General features: G+C 31.8%; 2 protein-coding genes and 1 pseudogene across 4 annotated transcripts; 1 reads left to right on the forward strand and 2 right to left on the reverse strand.

Moving 5' to 3' along the window:
- Positions 1 to 270: 270 nt before the first annotated feature.
- Positions 271 to 1,344, reverse strand: LOC111280694 (caffeoylshikimate esterase pseudogene; annotated as a pseudogene).
- Positions 1,345 to 1,393: 49 nt separating this feature from the next.
- Positions 1,394 to 10,607, forward strand: LOC111280693 (serine carboxypeptidase-like 31). 3 transcript variants are annotated; one of them, XM_089756820.1, is made up of 11 exons: positions 1,394 to 1,565; positions 6,336 to 6,518; positions 7,050 to 7,157; positions 7,416 to 7,511; positions 7,864 to 7,956; positions 8,028 to 8,110; positions 8,251 to 8,538; positions 8,920 to 9,050; positions 9,195 to 9,290; positions 9,374 to 9,479; positions 10,140 to 10,396. In XM_089756820.1, the coding sequence occupies exons 2-11, from the start codon at positions 6,473 to 6,475 to the stop codon at positions 10,284 to 10,286; spliced, it is 1,194 nt and encodes a 397-aa protein (XP_089612946.1). In that variant the 5' UTR covers positions 1,394 to 1,565; positions 6,336 to 6,472; the 3' UTR covers positions 10,287 to 10,396. The 3 variants fall into 3 exon arrangements, with proteins under 3 accessions (XP_089612946.1, XP_022723832.2, XP_022723834.2); XM_022868097.2 differs by lacking the exon at positions 1,394 to 1,565 and adding an exon at positions 2,162 to 2,335 and having other exon boundaries at positions 10,140 to 10,607; XM_022868099.2 differs by lacking the exons at positions 1,394 to 1,565; positions 7,864 to 7,956 and adding an exon at positions 2,162 to 2,335.
- Positions 10,608 to 10,970: 363 nt separating this feature from the next.
- On the reverse strand, positions 10,971 to 15,339 carry LOC111281072 ((E,E)-geranyllinalool synthase-like). The gene is given in 13 exon segments (XM_022868657.2): positions 10,971 to 11,161; positions 11,164 to 11,460; positions 11,549 to 11,794; positions 11,900 to 12,029; positions 12,121 to 12,336; positions 12,425 to 12,523; positions 12,661 to 12,776; positions 13,528 to 13,748; positions 13,844 to 13,965; positions 14,072 to 14,195; positions 14,297 to 14,514; positions 14,645 to 14,837; positions 14,937 to 15,339. Coding segments are annotated over 13 exon segments (2,349 nt in total). The 5' UTR covers positions 15,265 to 15,339; the 3' UTR covers positions 10,971 to 11,122.
- Between the last annotated feature and the right edge of the window lie 6,354 nt (positions 15,340 to 21,693).

Here is a 21,693-nt window from a genome sequence, read left to right on the forward strand (position 1 = left end):
TTGTTATCTTGTTTCTTCAAGCACGAAGAGGAAGCTACACCCTCATTGAAGTCACCATGTCTGCGGCGCATGTGATCTATAAAGAGTTATTTAAGAGGAAGCAAATGACTCGGTTATGTATATACCATCGTCTCTGAGCGTAAAAATGGCAAGGAGACAGATGAATAGAAAGACTTTTCGTTAATTTGTTTGCTTCCATAGAGATTAGACTCAAAATGAAGTGACCGTTGTTGCCCCTGGCTTTTTCATCCACAGTTGGCATCCCAATCCTTGAACAAATATTTTGTATATTGAATTTCCAATCCTCAATATCAAACAACACATAAATCAACCCTAAAACATGATTTTTTTTTATAATATTACTTAAATCATAAAGTATAAATGATAAACCTATTCTGATCTTGTGTTACATCTATCATTCAACCAAGACAAAATATCACTGCGAACAATTTCGATGTTGTCATCAGGTTCACCAAACAACAACGAATGCCACATTCCTTCATATATCTTTATTGTCTTGTCCTGACTGGATGCTTCATTGTATAAAGCCCTGCTCACTTCGGGATCCGTAACAACATCTGCACTGCCGTGTACGATGAGGAATGGGATACTCACATCACATAGCTTTTGACTCAAATACTCGGTTACTTTCAGGAGTTCAGCAACTGTACCTAATCTTGGCTTTCCTCTGTATCTTGAAGGATTCTTGTTTCCTATAATTTTCTTTTCTTCTACCTTTACTGATTTGTATAAGATATCTTCTGTTGGTACAATTGGCAAAGTGGGCAAGAATTTTGAGATAAAAGTGAGAACTTGAGGAAGTGGCCATCTGGGTTTTACCTTATCTGAGATTTTGCACATGGGTGCTACCAGAACTGCTCCTTGGAACCCTTTTGGATCAGCAAAATGAACCAACAAAGAAATAGCACCTCCCATGGATTCTCCATAAAGGAAACAAGGTAGCCCATCAAAGTTAGGGTCTTGCTTGATGAAATTGAAGTAAGAGAGACAATCTTGAACAACTAAATCAACATTTGGGACATAACATCTTAGGCCTTGAGATCTCCCATGGCCTTCAAGGTCAAGGGCAAAACAGGCAAAACCTTTCTGAGCAAGGAAGATTGGTGTGGACTGGAAAGTCCAGCTCATGTCATTTCCATACCCGTGGATCCCAAAGATGACTCCACGTGGAGTGCCAGAGATCGGAAGCCATGATCTTGTGAAGAGAGAGAGGCCTCTTGGTGAGGTGTAGAATGATTTTGATGCCTTGATTCCTTGCTGCTTGTAGTACTCTTCCTCTGAGATGTTGCCCCAATAGTGAACATTTTCTTCCTGTTCCATCATTTTTGGAGAGAAAGAGGGACAAAATTGAGATTTTTTGGGGTTATACTGTTGATCGGTAAAGAGTTTGCGGTTTGGTTTAAAGGTTTTCTGGGTTTGGATTTGGTGAAGATGACTTTTGTATTGGGCTGTGCTAGTGGCAGAATTGCGGAAGGATACTCAGGCTGATGATTCTGTTGACTTTTCAAGTCTTGCTAGCTGGGTCTGTTCACTTTGGAGTTTTGGTCAGTTGTTCCTTTCTTTTGGACCTTATAAGACTGCTTTCTTTCTGAACAAGTAGTAATGTTCCATTACCACTAGTTGTACTGTTTTGAATTTTAACAACGCTAACTTTGCTCTAATTGGTATTAATTATTAGCATTTGATTACATGTGCAGCTGTATAACCTTGAAAAGTTTTTTTCCTTCTCATAGGCCAGCTGCTGGCGGACAGTACAGTAGGGTATGTTTGCCTTGTGAAACTAGAGTTTGAGGGTTTGGTTGTATTAATTAGCCTTCTTGGTCCTTTCTAACACCTTCCTTGAACTTGAAAATGCATGCATCGGTCTACCCTCTATGTCTAGCTCTTCTTTTAGGTTGTTTATTCAATTAGATGTTTTTTTTTTTTTTTTTAGAGTAAAGAGGAGAACATAGGCTTTAAGCATAATAGCATTTGATTGGCTTACTTTATTAAATGAGGTATGCAGGCTAGGATATCTTAACATAGTTACGAGGGGTTGGTGCTTGTTAGGTATCTGCTGGTGGCTCAAATGATACAGTTAGAAATGATTCTGTTTCTTAGGGAAGGCGGTTTCAACATAAATCCCAAATGATAATGAGGAAGATAGGAAAGAAAGAAAGATGGTAGGCGATTGAATTTCTATTTAGTTGCTTAAACTTGACAAAAATTAACCACGAAAAGAAAGTATGTAAATTTTATTTTAATAGTATGGAGCACATTCCAGGCCCTTCTTTCAGTCTCTCTCCACCTAAACTTCATGATGTTCTCGATTTTGGTAAGTTTTCATTTCGCTTGTCTTGTATTGTAAACACATTGCTATCTTCATCTAGTTAGTGGTCCTCTTTATGAACATCCAGTAGGACAAGTCCCCTGCACAAAGTTAAAGCAAATGGTTTTCACTCTCTTTGTCATAAGAGTGGGAAGAAACTGTTGAATATTTCATCTTTTGGACAGTTGACTAAGGGAATGGTGGGCTGTTAAGTATTCAATTAGTTTAGTTTTATTTGTAGTTTCTTTGATATATTTCTTGCAGTTACGTAGTTGAACTTATTGAGGGTGTAATCTGGTTTTAATTCATGGATGGGAATACCGGATCTTAATGATATTTTAGTAGCAGTTAGCTTCATGTTAGTGGATAAGTGAACGATGAATATAGATAATTCAGTGGGCAATTATATATCCAATTTATTTGTTGTGTGAAAGCAAACAAGAAACAAAGACATAATTTTGCATGTTCACATGCAACAGGACCAGAAATAATGAAAACATGCCCTCCCAGAAACTCTAATTTTCCAGGATCATAGCTAGTTATTGGGCTAATCTGTTGGACCCTCAGTAGCACTTTATTGATAAATCCAGAAGATGGGGAATTGAAAAGGTCAAGAATGGGGGCCTGTGCTAGCCCAAAATGGTTTCTCTAGGGAGATGCAGCATATAATTTGATTATTGAAGCATATTAGAGTTAGTCTGCTTGATCCAATTTAATTAATGATTATGCTGTTACATTGATGAGAAGCATTTCAAATAGCAACATTTACAAAGTAGTTTAGATTCCTTCATCTTATTCACAGCTATGGGATAAGTTCGTCCTAGACACGTTTCTAGATAATGTACTCTTTTCATCTGGTTGTCAATGCATTGTGCACAGTGCTTGCCACAATTCTATCTTCTTCACACTAATTACAGTAAAGTTCTTAGGTCATCATGAAATTGATAATGCTTGTGCCCACTAAAATGAGAACAAACAAAGAAATTCGTGCCTTTTGTGTCAACTTTGGTCATGCAATTGTAGCAAAAGAATAAAAAATTATCAATTACACAATTGCTGCCCTGAAAGTGTTATCAAGAGAATGATTCAAGATGAGGCTTGTCAGAATCAGATTTTTGGGATTCACGATGAGCCTTATCAGAATCAGATTTTTGGTCAATGGGAATTTTATACATAATACGTTCCACATGCCAAATGTGTCTTCTCATGCTTCAGAATAGTCAGACAACCATTGATTATCAATGTCTCCCACCATTTATAGGCTCTTGTTTGTGTAGATCCTAGAACATAGGTCAAAAATACTAGATATGAATGGCTTAAGCATTTTTTCTACAGAAAAAATCATAGAATCTTTATGTCCTGAAGTGAGAAACTATTAATATAGTTTCTATCATATGAAAAAGAAACAACACTGCAGTGTTCGGCAAATGGGAGCTGGTTCTGCTGCTTGAAATTTAAAACTACGAAGGTTGTGAGATCAGATAAAGAAAAACAAACTTATTTATTTACTTTCAAAACTAGAAAGGTGGAAATTACCTCTTTATTGAGTTAATCATAGCTAAAGAAAACCTGATTTTTCATGTATGCTAATATGAGTCAGAAGTGCACGTGCCAGTTTGTTTTTTGGGTGACATTTCTTTGTACAAAAACAGAATGATGCACTTGTTGGATCGATTTTTTTGCTGTGTTTTACATATAACTAATTAAAATAAGTGAAGAAGAAAGATGAAAGTAATTTTTCTCATTTATTGACTAGCTAAAGGGAGTATCTGTCATATTACTGTCAGATTGATCAGCATCACAACTAGATGAAGGCGTTATTTGTTTATGTTCATTAATGCTTTCAGAACCAGTGCATAAATACTTGAGGAAAACTATAGTTAGGAATATCGTCAATGCGTGTGATGATAATATATATCAGTTAGCTTTGGATAAATGTACATCAAATAGAAAATAAAGAAAAGACATAAGTCATACAATGAACACCTATGAGATGTTTTCCATCTCATTATTCGAATAAAGTTGGAATCCAGGTCATTGTGCAACAACCTAATTGATGTTCCTTTCATACCTTTCACTACCTGAGGTTCACCAGATTCAAGAGTCATGGCGCACAAGGTTCGCCACAGAACTCCATCTTTCAACTTTGTGATGATGAGATGCTTAAGAACAGTTAGCTTTTTCTCTGTATTTTAGAAGAACCACTTGTTGGACAATGTCTTTTCATATATACCGGCTACTTTTTGATAAGATAATCATTGGCAATAAGCCAGCCAATTCCTATGAAGATATTGCCATGTGCTGTAGTAGTCTTTGTAGATGTGGACAATTGGAGACTTTCAAACAATCTGTCTGGCCTTTAAATGATTTAACTAACCATCTTTAGTTTAGGATAATGATGCTTAACACTGGGGTAGTTAGTACCATGGCATTCCGGGCACTCCTATTAGGTTGTTGTTACTTGTTAGTAATCTTAGGACAATCAGATAGGTCAATACTTGATACAAACCAATGCCTTAACCAGTCTCTCTTTACTGCAGGATCAATCTGTAGAGCAATTATCTGTTGCATAAGCTGAATTGAAAAAAAATATCCATCTGTTACTTCATTCTTTTGTAATTAGTTATATTTTTATTTATTTATCAAAGAAGCTACTGATTCAACACTATATCTATTGAGAATATGTTAACAATTGTCCCTTGTTTTGGATATGTTGAAGTTGAACTTGTTTGGTCTTGGCTCTCTTGATCAGTCATTCTCTCATTGAGCTTTATCACAAAGAAATACCCGTTTTTCTTCATCTTTTCGATTGGTCTGAGAGGAAAGAAAGAAGTATCCCCAGGTAATGTCGGGCGATATTTTTGAGTCTATGGTTTCCCTTCTCCACACAACTTACCAAATGATAATTTATCATCAGTTATTTATCTATTCATGATACACCAGAGCTTAATTATTAAAATGTACAGAGTTTTACTAATGTAGCTTAATTTCTAGACTCAAAAACTTATTCTAAAACAAAAAGGAAGCATTTACAAGCATGGCAAAATGAACAAAATTCTGGATAACCTTTCTCAGTCAAACTTTTATGTTCAAAGTTTACACAATTGAGTTCCCATCATTTTGAACATTATTGCTGACAGAAGTATGAAATAATATAGAAGGTTCAATATCAAAAACATCGGTCTGTCTTTGTCTTAGTAACTGTGGAATTTGACTGATTGAATATGGATTTATGAATCACCATATATATATGTGTGTGTGTGCTTTTCTACTTAACCAATAATTTGTTAACCTTAAAGCTGCTAAAGCCCCTTTCTGACATGTTTTTATCATTTGTTCCAATAAACTGAAGAAATAAAAGAGAAATTTGATGTTTCACAACTTGTTTACTTTCAAATGGTTAACTTCCAAATTTGGTATATGATGGTCACTATAATTGGTATATGAAGAAGTAGTAGGATTTTGTATATATGATGGTCACCATATGTTGGTTGTATCAGTAGTCTTGTTTCCTTGCATCTCTGGTTAATGGCAATATTGCAATGGGTAATAACAGATACTATTGTAATCAAGTATCTCTTAATTAGAATCCAACTTTTTTCTTAGTACTGATAGTGATCATTACTTTGACAAATAATAAGATCATGTGGATTGTGTTTAGCATAAGTTATTGGGGAAAATCATTAACTCACTTCATGTTACCATGATTTAACAAGCCACACAGAGATTCCACCGTCCCTTGAAAACCCTAGAAACTGCCTAAAATCCATGTCAGATTGCCAATCATAGAAAAACCATGGTGCCACTTATGACCATTTCTTCGGTATCTTATTACCTTTGAAATAGTCCCTATAGTAGGCAGTATAAATAGATATGTGGGCTTCTTGGTAGCCATCAATCCTCTTTTATTGAAGTCAGTCTGACTTGTTTGTCTTTATCAACATGGATTTTGGACTGAAATTGACAGTTTTCCTTACTTCGGCTTTTGTTTCAACTATATCATCAGTGCATCATGTCCTGGGAAATGATGATCTCGTTACCAACTTGCCTGGCCAGCCAGCTGTAGACTTCCACCATTATGCTGGCTATGTCACTGTGAATGAAAAGAATGGAAGAACACTTTTTTATTGGTTCTATGAGGCTATGTCTCACCCTGATGACAAACCATTGGTGCTGTGGCTTAATGGAGGTAAGGATAATGATTAAATTATCTGGAAAGTGATCAAATTTTCTCTTCTAGCTGTTGCATCTTACTTGTTCTAGAGCCTCTATTCTTGTTCACCTTTGGCTATATTGTACTGGAAGATGTTGGCTAGAACAAATTTGATCTTGGTGTTAGAAAATACATTTGTTATCAAAGGTTACTTTGTTTTTAAAAGTTAATCTAGGCTTTTCAGATTCCAATCTTTTGACTGAAAGGTCTCTCCTATAACATCTAATCTTTACCTCCATTTATTTTGTACATAAAGGATGAAGAGAGAAAGAGAAAGCTATCACAGATTCCTTCATTACTAGTGTTGCCATATAAGCAAACTTTACTGTTGAATATTTGCTTTAATTATCCTAGGGTATAAGATATATGATCATTGTTCCATGTTCTCTTTTAGTGGAGGTCATTGTTTTTCCTGATATCCGCTCGTGGAAATAAGCCTCATTCCATAATTCAGTTTGTTTTTTTTTTATTCTATGTTCTCCAATAAAGTGACAAGTTCTGTTTCAGGTCCTGGGTGCTCTTCTGTGGGTTATGGAGCAACACAAGAGATTGGTCCTTTTATAGTGGACACTGATGGGCAGGGAATTAAATTTAACAACTTCTCATGGAATAAAGGTATAAAGTTCACACTTTATAGTTTTCTAGCCAACGTGCATATGTAAGCTGCAAATATGTTTTTCTTATCTATTCATCCTGGTTATTCATTATTGTTGTCATCGACATGGTCATTGTTAAATATATGTTATTGCATCACAGAAATTCATATAAAATCAATACACTTACTTTTGTGGTTGCTCCTATCAACCTCTGTATTCTGCTCTCTCCATATTCCAATATCATATTAAGAATTTTTTAATGTCTTTGATGATGCAGAAGCCAATATGTTATTCCTGGAATCTCCGATTGGAGTTGGATTTTCGTACTCAAATACTTCTACTGATTATGATCATCTAGGAGATGAGTTTACCGGTGAGTTTTAACACAAAATTACACCCGTAAATTGCTGCGACCGTATATCTTGCCACTATTATTGGTCAATTGTGGCCAAAATATAACCTAGTTAGTTGTCAAAGCACTCCAACCAAAAAGGGGATTTCAAGTTCAAATTTCCCTCCTCTAAATTACTTACAATATTATGTAGATAACATATGTTTGCCTCAACATGGCACAAATTAATTTGCATGTCATAGGTACATGAAAAAGTATGTGTAGCTTCTAGGTATAAATTATATTATAGGAACTTCTGATTATTATCTGATTATAAGAAGATTATTCTTTTAAATAATTGGTGCTTGTTTCTGCTATGGACTACTTGCTCCAGCACATGATGCTTACACTTTCCTGCATAAGTGGTTCCTGAAGTTTCCATCATATAGAACACGAAACCTTTATATTGCTGGGGAAAGTTATGCAGGTATTCCTCTTTAATAATTACTTTTGTCTTTATCTCAACAGAGTGATTCTCAATTGACTTGTTTTTCACAGGGAAATATGTGCCAGAGCTGGCTGAGCTCGTCCATGACAATAATAAGGATCTTTCACTTCATATTGAGCTCAAGGGTATTTTGGTATGCTCATTTCTGAATTATTAAAAAAAAAAAAATTCTTTTGGCTGGTTATAAACTCATGATAATCAATCTGGTCTTACTTTTTCCACTAAACTATTGCATGCTTGCTTGACGTGCTGGAATTTCCTTTTCGTCAACAGTTAGGTAATCCTGAAACATATGATGCTGAGGATTGGAGAGGTCTGGTGGATTATGCTTGGAGCCATGCTGTGGTATCTGATGAAACTCACAAAATAATCAGTGAAAGCTGTGATTTTAACAGCAATGATACATGGGGAAATGAAGATTGTTGTAAAGCTGTGGATGAAGTACTTAAACAGTATAAGGAGATTGATATCTTCAGCCTATACACCCCAGTGTGCATTGGTGATACTGCAGGTTCAGATCACAAATCATTGCAAGTCATGATGAAGCGAACTTCCAATATGGTGATCCCATGCTTCATTTCTGTAACTTACATTATCCTATAGTATAATATCAATGTCAGAGGAATTTCTCATGACTTAATTCTAGTCCTTTTTTTTTTTTTTGGGGGGGGGGGGGGGGGAGGTATAATTTCCTTTATTCCATATTATTGCTCTTCCATTAATGTCTGTGACAAAGCTTTGATATGATGGTTTCATGAACCTTATCAGATGCCAAGGACATTATCCTATAATATAATATCAATGTCAGAGGAATTTCTCATGACTTAATTCTTGTCATTTTTTTTTTTTGGTGGGGGTATAATTTCCTTTATTCCATGTTATTGCTCTTCCATTAATGTCTGTGACAAAGTTTTGATATGATGGTTTCATGAACCTTACCAGATGCCAAGGATTTTGGGTGGCTTTGATCCCTGCCTTGATGATTATGCCAAAGCTTTCTACAATAGACTGGATGTTCAAAAGGCTCTCCATGTTAGTGATGGTCACTATCTCAGGAACTGGAGCATCTGCAAGTAATGCATTATAGATGTCCTGCTACAATTCTTTATAATCCATTCAACCATCATTATTCTAAGCCTATAATGATAAGAAGAAGCTTATTGAAATTGTGGTTTTAAAATGCTAACTAAACACTGTTATTCTCTTTTATAATGCAGTAAAAAGATATTTGATGATTGGGCAGATTCAAAGCCATCAGTTCTTCCTATATACAAAAAGCTTATTGTAGCAGGAGTTAGAATTTGGGTCTACAGGTAATTCCCATCCTTTAAACAGTTTTCTAGATATTGTAGTCGCTTGTTTTTCTGTCTCATGTAATTGCTTCTGAGTGGTTTAGTGGAGACACGGATGGAAGAGTTCCTGTTCTGTCCACGCGATACAGCATAAATACTTTGGGACTGCCCATCACTAAGGCATGGAGACCATGGTACCATAAGAAACAGGTATTGATGATGACAATCAAAGTGAAAATAAAAACATCTGGTCTAACTTGTTTGACTATTAATGACTCTGATTAATATTTTATTTTCAATCTGATTCTATTGAGCTTACAACTTTACTAAAGACATTTAATATATTTATCGGCTGCAAAACCTCCTTCACCTGAGTATTTCTGAGACAGAGAAAGAGAGGTAGGGAAAGGGGAGGCTCTTCGCCATTTGTCATGGGAAGAAAAGAGAGATAAACAACAACTCCATTCTCCTTTCAAAAGGGTGCTGAAATGCCATGAATTTCTTTATTTTGGTTCATTCTGCAATGTATCTGAAGTTCTGAACATTGGATTTATGTATAAGCTGAACTGATGAAAATGCTCAGCTCTAATTTTGTCATCAAAACCTTCCATCTTGTCAAAAAGAGAATTGATTAATTAATCCTTATAATGTGATGGTTTAAGTGGAATACTGAGTCCGCATGTTAAAATTATATGAGTTGCTTATTGTAGATGATTGTTGTTTCTCATTTAATAACTCTATGTATAATCTATCTATCTAGATTTGCATTTGTATGGAAGATTCGACATTTTGGTCGTGCACTATGCATAGCACAAGCATGTGTCTTCTTCTAACTTCAAGGGGTTTTTTTTTCTTTGTTCTTTTGGTCAGGTCAGCGGTTGGTTTCAAGAATACAAAGGACTAACCTTTGCTACATTTAGAGGAGCCGGCCATGCAGTACCGTGCTTCAAACCAAGCAGTTCACTCGCTTTCTTCTCAGCTTTTCTCCTTGGTGAATCCCCACCTTCCTCCCGATAGAGCCTCAAGGTTTTGGTCTTAGCACTATATATAGTAGCAGAAAACAGTAAAAGTAGAAAAATAACAAGTTCTAGGAGTGTTTTTCCCAACAAAAATAGTCATTTCAAGTCTTTTATGTGCATGGGAGATGAGCTAGGCTACTACAAATAGCAAGGCAAATGAACAGGAATCCCTGTTTCTATTGTATATGCGACCAGCTATGAGGCATTCCCTTTTCTTTTTGGCTGAATAATTAATAATAAGTTGTCACTCTTTGCCCTGGATGGTGTTTATCTAATAAAAAAAGGACAAGAATTGCTGTCAAATTACCATTTTTGTTTGTGTGAGGTTTCTTTTGTCCAATCTAGCTGGTTTACCCAGTCAACCCACCATATAAATTCCTGTGCATACCATTGTCAGGTTGTTATATTCCACAAAGCAGTCAAGATGTTCATTCAATGCTTGGACGTGTATCTTCAAATCAAATTTTCACCTTTTTAAAATTTTTTTCCTTTCAATGAATGGATTATAAAACAAGAATAGCTTATCCATTTTCATATTCTCCTCATTTTTAGTGAAGTGGTGATAAGAAAACTTACACATATTAACTACGTCACTATTTGGCTCAAAGTTTATCTTCCCAGTTAAACTATTCAATAGACTTTTGAGATTACAGGACTGTGCTTTTACAACTCTTGAAAAGCAGCACTGAATGCAGCAGAGGCTAATAATTTATGAACTGAACTGAACTAAAAGAAAGGCACATTAAAAGTTTAGCAGCAGAAAGGCAAATTAAGTACTAGCTAGCTCGATCTGTGATGTTTCATATTTGGAAGGCCGACCAGAATGGAAGCTGATTAATATAATTCCTTCAGAGGTACCAATGGCTTTGAGGTTAATCAACATTTAGAGGGATATAGATTGCCTTTTGGATGTCTTGTAGCATCTCTGTGTTGGAATCAAACCTGTTGGTTGAGTGGAAGAACGTCTGAAACACTTTCACGCATGATAGATGAAGAAGCTTACACGGTTTGGGCAATTGTCCGAATCCATCCATCAGAACATGTTGGAGCAACTCTCCCCACTTCTTGTCAATTATTTCTCGCACATAGGCAGTTGAATCTTCAATGTCTGCTCCTGGATTTTCTTTTAAATAGAGCAATACATAGTTCATTTTCCCCTCTCGTTGTTCCTTCTGTGATTACACAATAAATGATTAATTATCTTCCTTACATATAAAGAATGACATGAATCTGGCCTTCACAATGTTCAGTAATTGTCACCTGATAGCTCTGTATATCATTCAGTAAACGAGGTATAAGCATCAGTAATTTGTTAAGACTCTCGTATTCCCCTGGCCTGATTTTACAATCGGTTAAGCTTGGATTTAATAGACAGGAAGCTGGAAGAACCATGGTATGTGCAGCAATGAATACCATTCCAGTTCCAAGGTACTCATCCATTGATGGAAGAAATCCACCCTTGCTCCACATTGCCTCCACAAGCCATGAAACAAACGTTTCATACCACTTGACCGTAAAAAAGAAAAAGAATTACGTTTCATGTATATGTTAATTCACAACTTTCAGGGCAAAAGAAAATGAATGAACCACATATTTGTTGTTTAAACTTACTATCTGCTGAAGAAAATTTGTTATATCAGTTCCCTGCTGTTGCATAACTTTTGTTACAATTTCTCTGACGAGATCATCAAGGGCATCAAAGATAGTCTTACCATGACCACTCAATCCATTAGCATCCCATCTATCATACGCATTCCAATTGTATCAGTGCATTGAAAAGGATCGAAAATCGACCCATTGAAATCAACTTTTTAGTTCTCATCTGTGATTACCTTCCAATTGCATCAGTGAGGCTATTCAACTCATCTAAAGAACCTTCCTTATCATAAAAATCATCCGCAACAGTTATCACAACAGCACTTTTTGCAATTATAATCCGTAGATCAGAGTCATATGGCAGTGGAATGCTGGAGGCAATGGCAAAGTAACAATATGTAGTTTTCTCTCGACTAAATCCCATGTTGCTCATACCACTGCTCCTGGACCACCTATACATATAGTCCATGGAAATGGAACCCAAGAAATCATAAAAACAAAGTCATACTTAGTATTAGTTATACATCGAGTTAACAACACCTTTCCACTTCCGCCAACTCATTCTTGTATATTGTCTGCCGAAACTCGTAATCCGCCATTGCAAGTCGGATTAGCTTCTTATTCAACAGGGGTGACAACCTGCTTCCAAAAGGTTTGATGTTTGATAGATTAACCTTGTACCGTTTGACGGGTTATTGAACATTTAAGCCAAGTAGCTTTTCTTTAGTCAAGTTACATTGTCTACAAACTAATATTGCAGCCTGATATAATAATACCTGTGCAAGGAGGCTTTGCCTACCCACAAAATGTCGGTGTTATTCTCTTCAATCCAACTTCTATGTTCCAAATGATCCAGTCGAGCGATCCATGGAAATCTCAGTTCATGCTCCATCTATGAGACATTTTACAAGCAAGGGAAAAATTTTTTTTTTGGTCAAATTAAAAACAAGGAAATTAATTGAAGTTCATGAATGGCACTATTCTAAAAATAGATTTTAGTAAGGGAAAGTAAAAAGGATCCGTATAATTTTTTTATTTAAAATTATGATCTTTAATTATTAAAATTAAACAAATTTAATATTTTATCAATAAATCATATAATTATTGATTTATTCATATAATTTCGTGCATAAATAAATTACTACAAAAAAATGGCTAAAAATTGGACCTTTTCTCTGACGTCTATTTTGAGCTAGCTTATATAAGATGCGACATAAATTTGTCCTTATTTTTAGAGTTAAGCATAGGATGCATTTTGAGATTAGTGTATTTTTGTGTTAAAGGTTGAAGTGATACAATTAAGAATTTTCTTAATTCTATTAATTATAAAATATAAAATTTCTTATGTTCTAAAAGCTTATTATGACATTAAAAAGTAAACAATTTCTTTGTCATTTGATTTTTTTTTTTTCTCAAAAAGTGCTTACTAATTTATAAGAATTTTTTTTATTAATATTTGGGAATTATACATTACTAATTTACCTTAGCTCTTTTTTTTTTTTTTTGTAGCATTGATCAAAATAGAATTTAATTTACCAAACGGAGTCCTATCTTTAAAAAAAAAAAAGTTTATAATATTAATTCTAATGAAGCATATGGTATAATGTGATGGATTTACTATGATCTGAGACATATTCAGTTACCATTTTCTTAAGCCCGACAGATCTAAAGCGAGTATCCTTGGATGTAACTTTCTCTAACATATTCCTAGAAAATGATCTCGCTTCCTGAAGTTCATTTTCTCCTGGAAACATGAGATCCGTGGCTCTATAAACATTGAGCATGGTGGTTGAGAAGTGTTCATAATTTTCTTCTATATGAGCTCCAACTTCTTGATTATTCAAGAACCAACTGAAGTAGTGACCTGCGAATGCAAACAATAGATAATCATGCAACATCTTCCAGTTAATGCTGCACGAAATTAAAAGAAAGGTGAAGGTTTCTTTAAGTGGATCGTACAAGGCAATACACTATAACCATGCATGCGGAGGAGTCGAAATGCTAAAGAGTTTTTGTGCAGCTGGGTTGAGACATCTGCATTATTGCTTGGTTTTGCCATCGACTCTTGGCTGTTATAATTCCTAAAAGTTTTAACCATAAATTGACGCCAAAGGTTACTATTTTGATTGAGCACGAGGAAAAAAGAGAGTGAAAAATCAGGTTTTTATAGATGAATGCTACATATACCGGTAAAGTTGGGCCAAATTGTCTTCAATCTCATGTGTAAAATGCTCAGCTAACCCCAATTTTTGTAGTTGATTGACCAGACAAAGCTTTATTAGCTCTTCATCCATGGGATAAGTTGGTGGGACTGCATCAAAACTTAACTTTTTACTAAAGTTCAAATGGGTTAATTTATAAAATTGGGAGCTGACTAAACACATGCAAGACAAAATCAAGCAGTTGGCTCACCTCCATTAGCGCATCTTCCTACAACTGATTGCAGATAGGATAGAGACTGCTCCTTTCCACTAGCCATGAAAGCACGTGCAGTGGCCGCGGGGGATTGGAACAATGAGCCATCACCACTCAAGTTCAAGGTTATGTCTTCTTCACTAATATCATATGATGAAGGCAGTGCTTCAAGATACGATAACAATGGAGGATATTGATTGCCAACAAGTTCCTCGCTAGAGAAAAAGTTTCACATCAATAATGAATCAACAGGTTAGTTAAATCGTCATATATTCATGCTTAATTTGAATATCAAGTTTGTTCCACGACCACGAAAGATTTAAGGTAAAATTTGAGAGCAATTACGTTTCAAGGATCCTTTTCCGTTTGTGGAATATGTCTAACAACAGTCCATTTAGTTGGGAAGGGAAGGCAAGTTCGAGCCCAACTTCATGTGCAACTTCAATCATTCCAGGGAAAACAATGGTAAACCAACGAGGAAAGTGGTCGTAAGTTACTCCAATGAGCTTCTCGGCGTTTCCATGAACAAAGTCCAATCCTGAAGTTTATCATGAATAAAATCAATTAAAAACATTAATCTAAAGCATGGATGTGATACAAGCCACTAATTTATGTATACATAGTTGTGAGAGAGAACCTCGCTTTATATTTTGATTTCCAAGATTCCACTTCTTGAGTGCAATTACACAAGCCAAAGTAGCGGGGAGAGACTCGATGGTGGGATTGCCATGGGCGTCACACTCACCCCAATACCCTTCTTCTGTCTGGATATTAAGTACCCAATCCAAGCAATCCTTGAACATGGGTGATAACCATGGCTGGTCGGAATCTAAAGGATCAATCATTGCCATCCAAGCAGTGTCATAGGCAGAAGGGGAAACAAATGAGTAAGCATCGATGTCCAACAACATCTCCTCCTTTATCTCTTTAACTAATGCTTGAATTGAAACATGCTTGACTTCCATAGTTATTGCTTAGAACGCAAACAAGAGAAAGAACTCCGAAACAACTCTTTTTCCCTTTCTCCTCTGTCCGTGAGTGATATACAGCAATACGTATCTGAGATTTATTTATAGAAGTTCCTCGAACAGATTCTTAATTCATGCCCCAAAATGAAAGAAAGCATGATATTTCTGTTTATGTTGTTGATTTAAGATAGATGCTGCTGTTGGGCCAAGTACGTATGAACAATCACATGTGAATCACAGATTTAATTTCGGTTCACAAATATAATTTTGATTTATCACTTTTAAATATTATACACATAAATGTTGATGTGTATGGCCAGCAGATATTTTATTTGTTAGGTATGGTACATGTTGAGATCGATGCATCGGATTTTTTAATGTTTCAGTGTATATATAGCTTGTTTAAAGGTGTTGTAATCATTTTTACCAATAAAGAAAATGCATTTTTCTTTTTTTTTTCAAAAAAAAAATATTTTTAAATATTATTTATGCCATTGACGCAAAAATTATTAAATTGCATCTGCTATAAGATATTGTTATTTTTTAATATTGATGAAAAAATTAATCTATTATAAATTCTTAAAGTATCGTAAATTTCTTTTATATTTATACATATATATTTAATTTAATTATCAACAAAATTCTCAATTTAAGATTGAAATAGAGAGGAGCTAAATTCATCTAGGAAAAACTGTTAAGATCTTGTATTGATATATGCTGTGATGTAAAATTATTAAATAACGTCTGTTATACGAACATATTTTTGCATTAGATGTCTTTTTTTTTTTTGTACGATTTTTTGCATTAGATGTTGTCCTTCAGACAGTACTTGGGACCAGACGTTGATCCCTGGAAGGCTGTGAGCCTTTGGTTTGTCATCAATAATTGTACTAGTCGTTTGAAATCGACCAGTAACTGTTGTGCAGTTGTGGCCCTTATGATGTCCAGCCTTATTATAACTTCGGTCGGGGAATTTTTACAGTAAATTTAAATTTTTTGATTTTATTACAAGATCATTAAATAACAATCATTAGATATAAATAATTAATTTATTAATTTAATTTTAATTAATTATATTAAATATTATTTATTAAATAAAATAAAAAATTTTAACAAATAAATATAATTTATTTAAAATTTTTAAAATAGAGGACAAGATAATATAATATTTTTAAAAAAATTAATTGAAAATTGTTTAACATAAAAATGTAAGAATTATTGCAAAATTAATATCATTTAGCAAAAAATATGTTAAAAGTGTTATAATACCCTAAATTTTTTTTTTGATAATTCTAAATACAATGAATATAAAAATAAGTGTAAAAAAATGTTATTATAACGTAAATAAATAAGTTGACAATGTAAAAGAATTATTACTTTAAACCTAAAGAATAATTATAAATTAATAAATAAGTGTTAATATAAAAATATGATAATAATCATAAAATTGATGTCATTTAACGTAAAATGAGTTAAAAGTATCGTAACACCTTAACAAAAAGTTGTAATAACTATAAATGTAATAAAAAGTAACAACAGATATAAAAAGATATTATTATAACAATAATAATTAAGTTGATAACATAAAAGAAATATTATTACAAATAAAAAAATAATTTTAAACTAAAAAATTAAAGTTAATGTAAAAAATTAATGAGAATAATCATAAAATTAATATTATTTGACTTAAAATGATTACAAGTATTGTTACACCTTAATAAAATATTTTGATAATTCTAAATTTAACGAAAAGTAACAATAAATGTAAAAAAAAAAGTATTAAAATGGAAATAATTAAATTAGTAATGTAAAAAAATTAGTATTATAAATAAAAAATAATCCTATAGCAAAAAATAAATGTTAATGTAAAATATAAGAATAATCATAAAATTATTTTTTTTTGATGTAAAATGATTAGAAGTGTCATAACATCTTTAAGAAAAAGTTATTGTAATCTTAAACGTAATTAAAGGTAAGCATAAAAGATATTATTATAACGTAAACAATTAAGTTGATAATATAAAAAAATTTATTATTATAAATAAAAATAATTCTAAAAAAAAATTAATAACATAAAAAAGTGAAAATAATTATAAAATTGGAATCATTTAGAGCAAAAATATATTAGAAGTGTCATAACATAAAAAGATAAAAATAATTGTAGAATTAGTGTTACTAGGCATTAATTGGATTAAAATTATCGTAACACTCTAACAAAGAGTTGTGATAAATTTAAATGTAATAAAAAGTAAGAAAAAATGTAAAAAAAATTATTGTACCATAAATAACATTTTATTATTACAATAATTAATAATTTTAAAAAAAAGTATTAGCATAAAAAAAAGTGAGAGTGATTGTAAAATTAGTATTATTTGAAATAAAATTGTTAGAAGTATCATAATACCTTTAAGAAAAAAGTTGTAATACTTCTAAAAGTAACAATAAGCGTAAAAAGATATTATTAGAACAAAAATATTTAAGTTAGCAATATAAAAGGACTATTATTACAAATAAAAAAATAATTTTAAATAAAAAGTTAAGAGTTAACGTAAAACAGTAAGAATAATTGTAAAATTAGTATAATTTAATATAAAACATTTAGAAGCATTATTACATCTTAAGAAAAAAAAATTATAATAATTCTAAACGTAATGAAAAGTAATAACAAAAGTAAAAAAAAAATTATTGAAACGTAATAAAATGGTAATGTAAAAAAATAGTATTATAAATAAAAAATAATTCAACCAAAAAATATGTGTTAATATAAAAAGGTGAGAATAATCGTAAAATTTGTATCATTTGGCATAAAATATATTAGAAGTGTTGTAATACTTTAAAAAAAACTTGTGATAACTCTAAATATAATAAAAGGTAAGAATAAACGTTATGGTTATTCAAGGTTGTTATGGTTATGAATCACTGGCGTAAAGTAAATTATATGAAAATTTGTGGACATATGTTTTTTTTGTTATGAAACAACATTATGAAAATTAATTTGTTTGAATTTTATTGGAATGAAATATTAGAGTACGCAATGAAAGCCTGATTTGATTTAAGTTTTAAATTTTTGTGCTATTGTTAGTTGAGAAAATGATGAATCTTTAATAAATAACGACTAATGGATTTTGGGTAAAAATATTTTGTGTTCCTTTTTAAGGCTTTGTTATTGATTGACATTTTTCTAAGAAGTACTTATGTCATAACTTGAAAAAAATATTTTTTTATAACAATAGTCATAAGACAAATATTCAATGATTCATTTCGAAGTTTTGTATGGAAGTAGATCTAAGTCTTTTAGATTTATTGGCATAAGGACAAAAGAAGAAAAATTTTTATTTCTTGAATTTATGGAACAAATGATTGATAAATTTTGGTTGATTAAGCAAGGGTTTAAAGTAAGCAAAAAAATTATACCGAAATTTGACGATAAGATTTGTACCTTCAAGCGGTTAATCATTTGTACTCAAATGTGTCATCATTAAAAGTGTTATGAGGATTATAAGGTAAGGAATGTTAAGTTTATATTATGCAAGGACATTTGAAGTTCTTGATAAAGTGAAAGAAATTCAATATAAAGAATCTTGCCACCTCAAATATGTATTATACATATTGTATTGCAAATCTATGGTGAGAGAATATATTTTTAATCCAAGCTATACGGTTGGATATGGGTATGTAGAATTAAAAATGATATAAGTTTTAGCTTATCGAAACTATCTTATTCAAATGGTTGATTGGAAAGAACAAGTTTTGATATTGAATTGTTACCTTTATAAAAGTTTAATGAAACAATCATATAGCAAGAGAAGCGATTTCAGAAATGGAAGAATAAGATATGGATGTAAATCAAGTTTCGAGGATAAAACTTTTTATAAGGAAGGGAGAATGTAATATCCCAGCCTAAATGATAATTGGGCTAGACTATTACTAAACCCATTAAGTTAATTAGGATGTTAATTACTAAAGAAAAAGTGGTTGAATGATTTACCAGAGAAAAAACTAGTATCATAAAATAGAAAAAAAAATACAAGTTCTTATTATCCATCTTTCTTAGGGTTAGAGAGCATGAAAAATCAAGTATATGATTCAAAATCGAAGACTATAATTGAATTAATCTTCTAAAGGTGAGTATATGACATTTTTTTATTTAAAATATATACCATGTTGGTTGCTATTATTTGGAGTTGAAATTCTAAGAAAAAAATCAAGAAAAATTATGAAATCTTTCATTAATCTTCATGATCTATTTGGGTAAACTACTGGGCTTTGTTTATTTTTTATTTTTAAGATTTATTGATGATTATTGAATGAAGTTTAAAGGCTGAAAATAGAGATTTGAGTTTTTAAAGATTGAAGGAGAAATATTATTTTTTGATGAGATACTATGATTTACAATAGTGAATTAAAATAGAATTCTATATTAATGAATAGATTATTGTTATGATTTTTATATATCATTGGAAAGCATGTTGAATATACTTTTTAATGAAATAAACGGAAGTCGAATATCAGTTTTCTATGAAGAGTTGCCTAATTTTTTACTTAAGGATATATAGGCTGTAAGGTAACAGCTTCAGGGTTAAATTACGAAAATTATCTTAATTTTTATACAAAGAATTATAGATTAAGCCATATATGTTTAAACATATTGAGTCTACTTTCCAACAGAACAAGTGGAATTGAATTTGAAGTTTCCTATAAATAAATATGTAATTTTTATTAGAAAGTATACATACTATCTAGCAGTAGTATATGACATGGATTATAAAAATTATTATAATTAATCTACAAAAAATTACGAGGTGAGCCATATATGGTTAGAAAGCTTATCAAGTCTAGTTTTTAATGCATTAAAGAGATCTTAATTTTGATTTGGATATATTGAGATATGATCATTTTAATGAAAAGAGGTTAGGCTGCCGGTATTAGGTAGTTGAGTTAACTTTTGTTTAACTTAATTTTCTTTTGTATCATTGGTCTTGAAATGGGTTGATTAATTTCTAATATGTTGAAATTATCTTGAATAGGCTATTAATTATTTTGGAGGAAAAATCAAGTGGTGGAATAAAAAAAATGTAAGTAGAATCTCATATACTTTACTTGTTGTCGAACCTATATATATATATGAATGTTTCTAAATGAGTAAATGTTTTATTTCATTATTTTCAATACATGAAAATAAGACCAAGCATATGATTATTTTTTGTTTTGGCTATGTAAATGACGGATCATGCTTATGAATGAAATGAGAAAATGATTTATGTTTAAAGAATAATTTTATGATAGCTACGATTTTAGATCCCTGAAAAGTGAGATTATCGATACCAGAACTAATTCTACAACCTTGACTAATGGGTTATAGTAGTTAGCATAGACATAATCATACAGTCCTGCTAATGGGTTATAGTAGTTAGCGTAAGGCCTTGGCTAGCCAGTTATAATAGTTACCAATGCTTATGAGGATTAAATTATCGATACAACTAATGTCATGAGTTATAGCAATGACCAGCTAACGATAAACAAATGATTATGATGATTTATGATAATTTCAAAGATTGATCCATGATTTGTATGAAGTATGTATTTAACCATGATTTATGATTCATAATTGATGAATTGACATGTTTTGATATTGATTTATAATCTATGAAATGTTTGATATAATGATGATTTTTAAAATGTTTTGACATTATGATTTAATGAATATTTTGAACGATCTATATAATATGTATAAAAATGATACTTGATCCAGTAAGGTGTGTGAGTTTATACTTACTAAGCTGTGATTTGCTTATTCTCATTTTATTTATTTTTTTACAGATGAGTAAGTGATAAATTTGCTTAGTTTTGTGAAAAGCTAGAAGATTAAATGAGAAAAATTACTTAGACGTCGGAGACAATGTTGGCCAATGAGATCTTATAAAATTTTTTTATATTTTTATATGATTTATATTTAGATATATAGAGATGTATCATTAGTTAGATTAAAAATATATATTTTATTTGATAGATTATATCAATTTATTAAAGAATTTTAGAATAGTTAAAATAATCTATGAAATGTTTGATATAATGATGATTTTTAAAATGTTTTGACATTATGACTTAACGAATATTTTGAACGATCTATATGATATGTATAAAAATGATACTTGATCCAGTAAGGTATGTGAGCTTATACTTACTAAGCTGTGATTTGCTTATTCTCATTTTATTTATTTTTTTACAGATGAATAAGTGATAAGTTTGCTTAGTTTTGTGAAAAGCTAGAAGATTAAATGAGAAAAATTACTTAGACGTCGGAGACAATGTTGGCCAATGAGATCTTATGAAATGTTTTTATATTTTTATATGATTTATATTTAGATATATAGAGATGTATCATTAGTTAGATTAAAAATATATATTTTATTTGATAGATTATAT

The sequence above is a fragment of the Durio zibethinus genome, chromosome 28 (assembly GCF_047325235.1).
Source record: "Durio zibethinus cultivar Kanyao isolate XHJ-2024 chromosome 28, ASM4732523v1, whole genome shotgun sequence".
Lineage (NCBI taxonomy): Eukaryota > Viridiplantae > Streptophyta > Magnoliopsida > Malvales > Malvaceae > Durio > Durio zibethinus.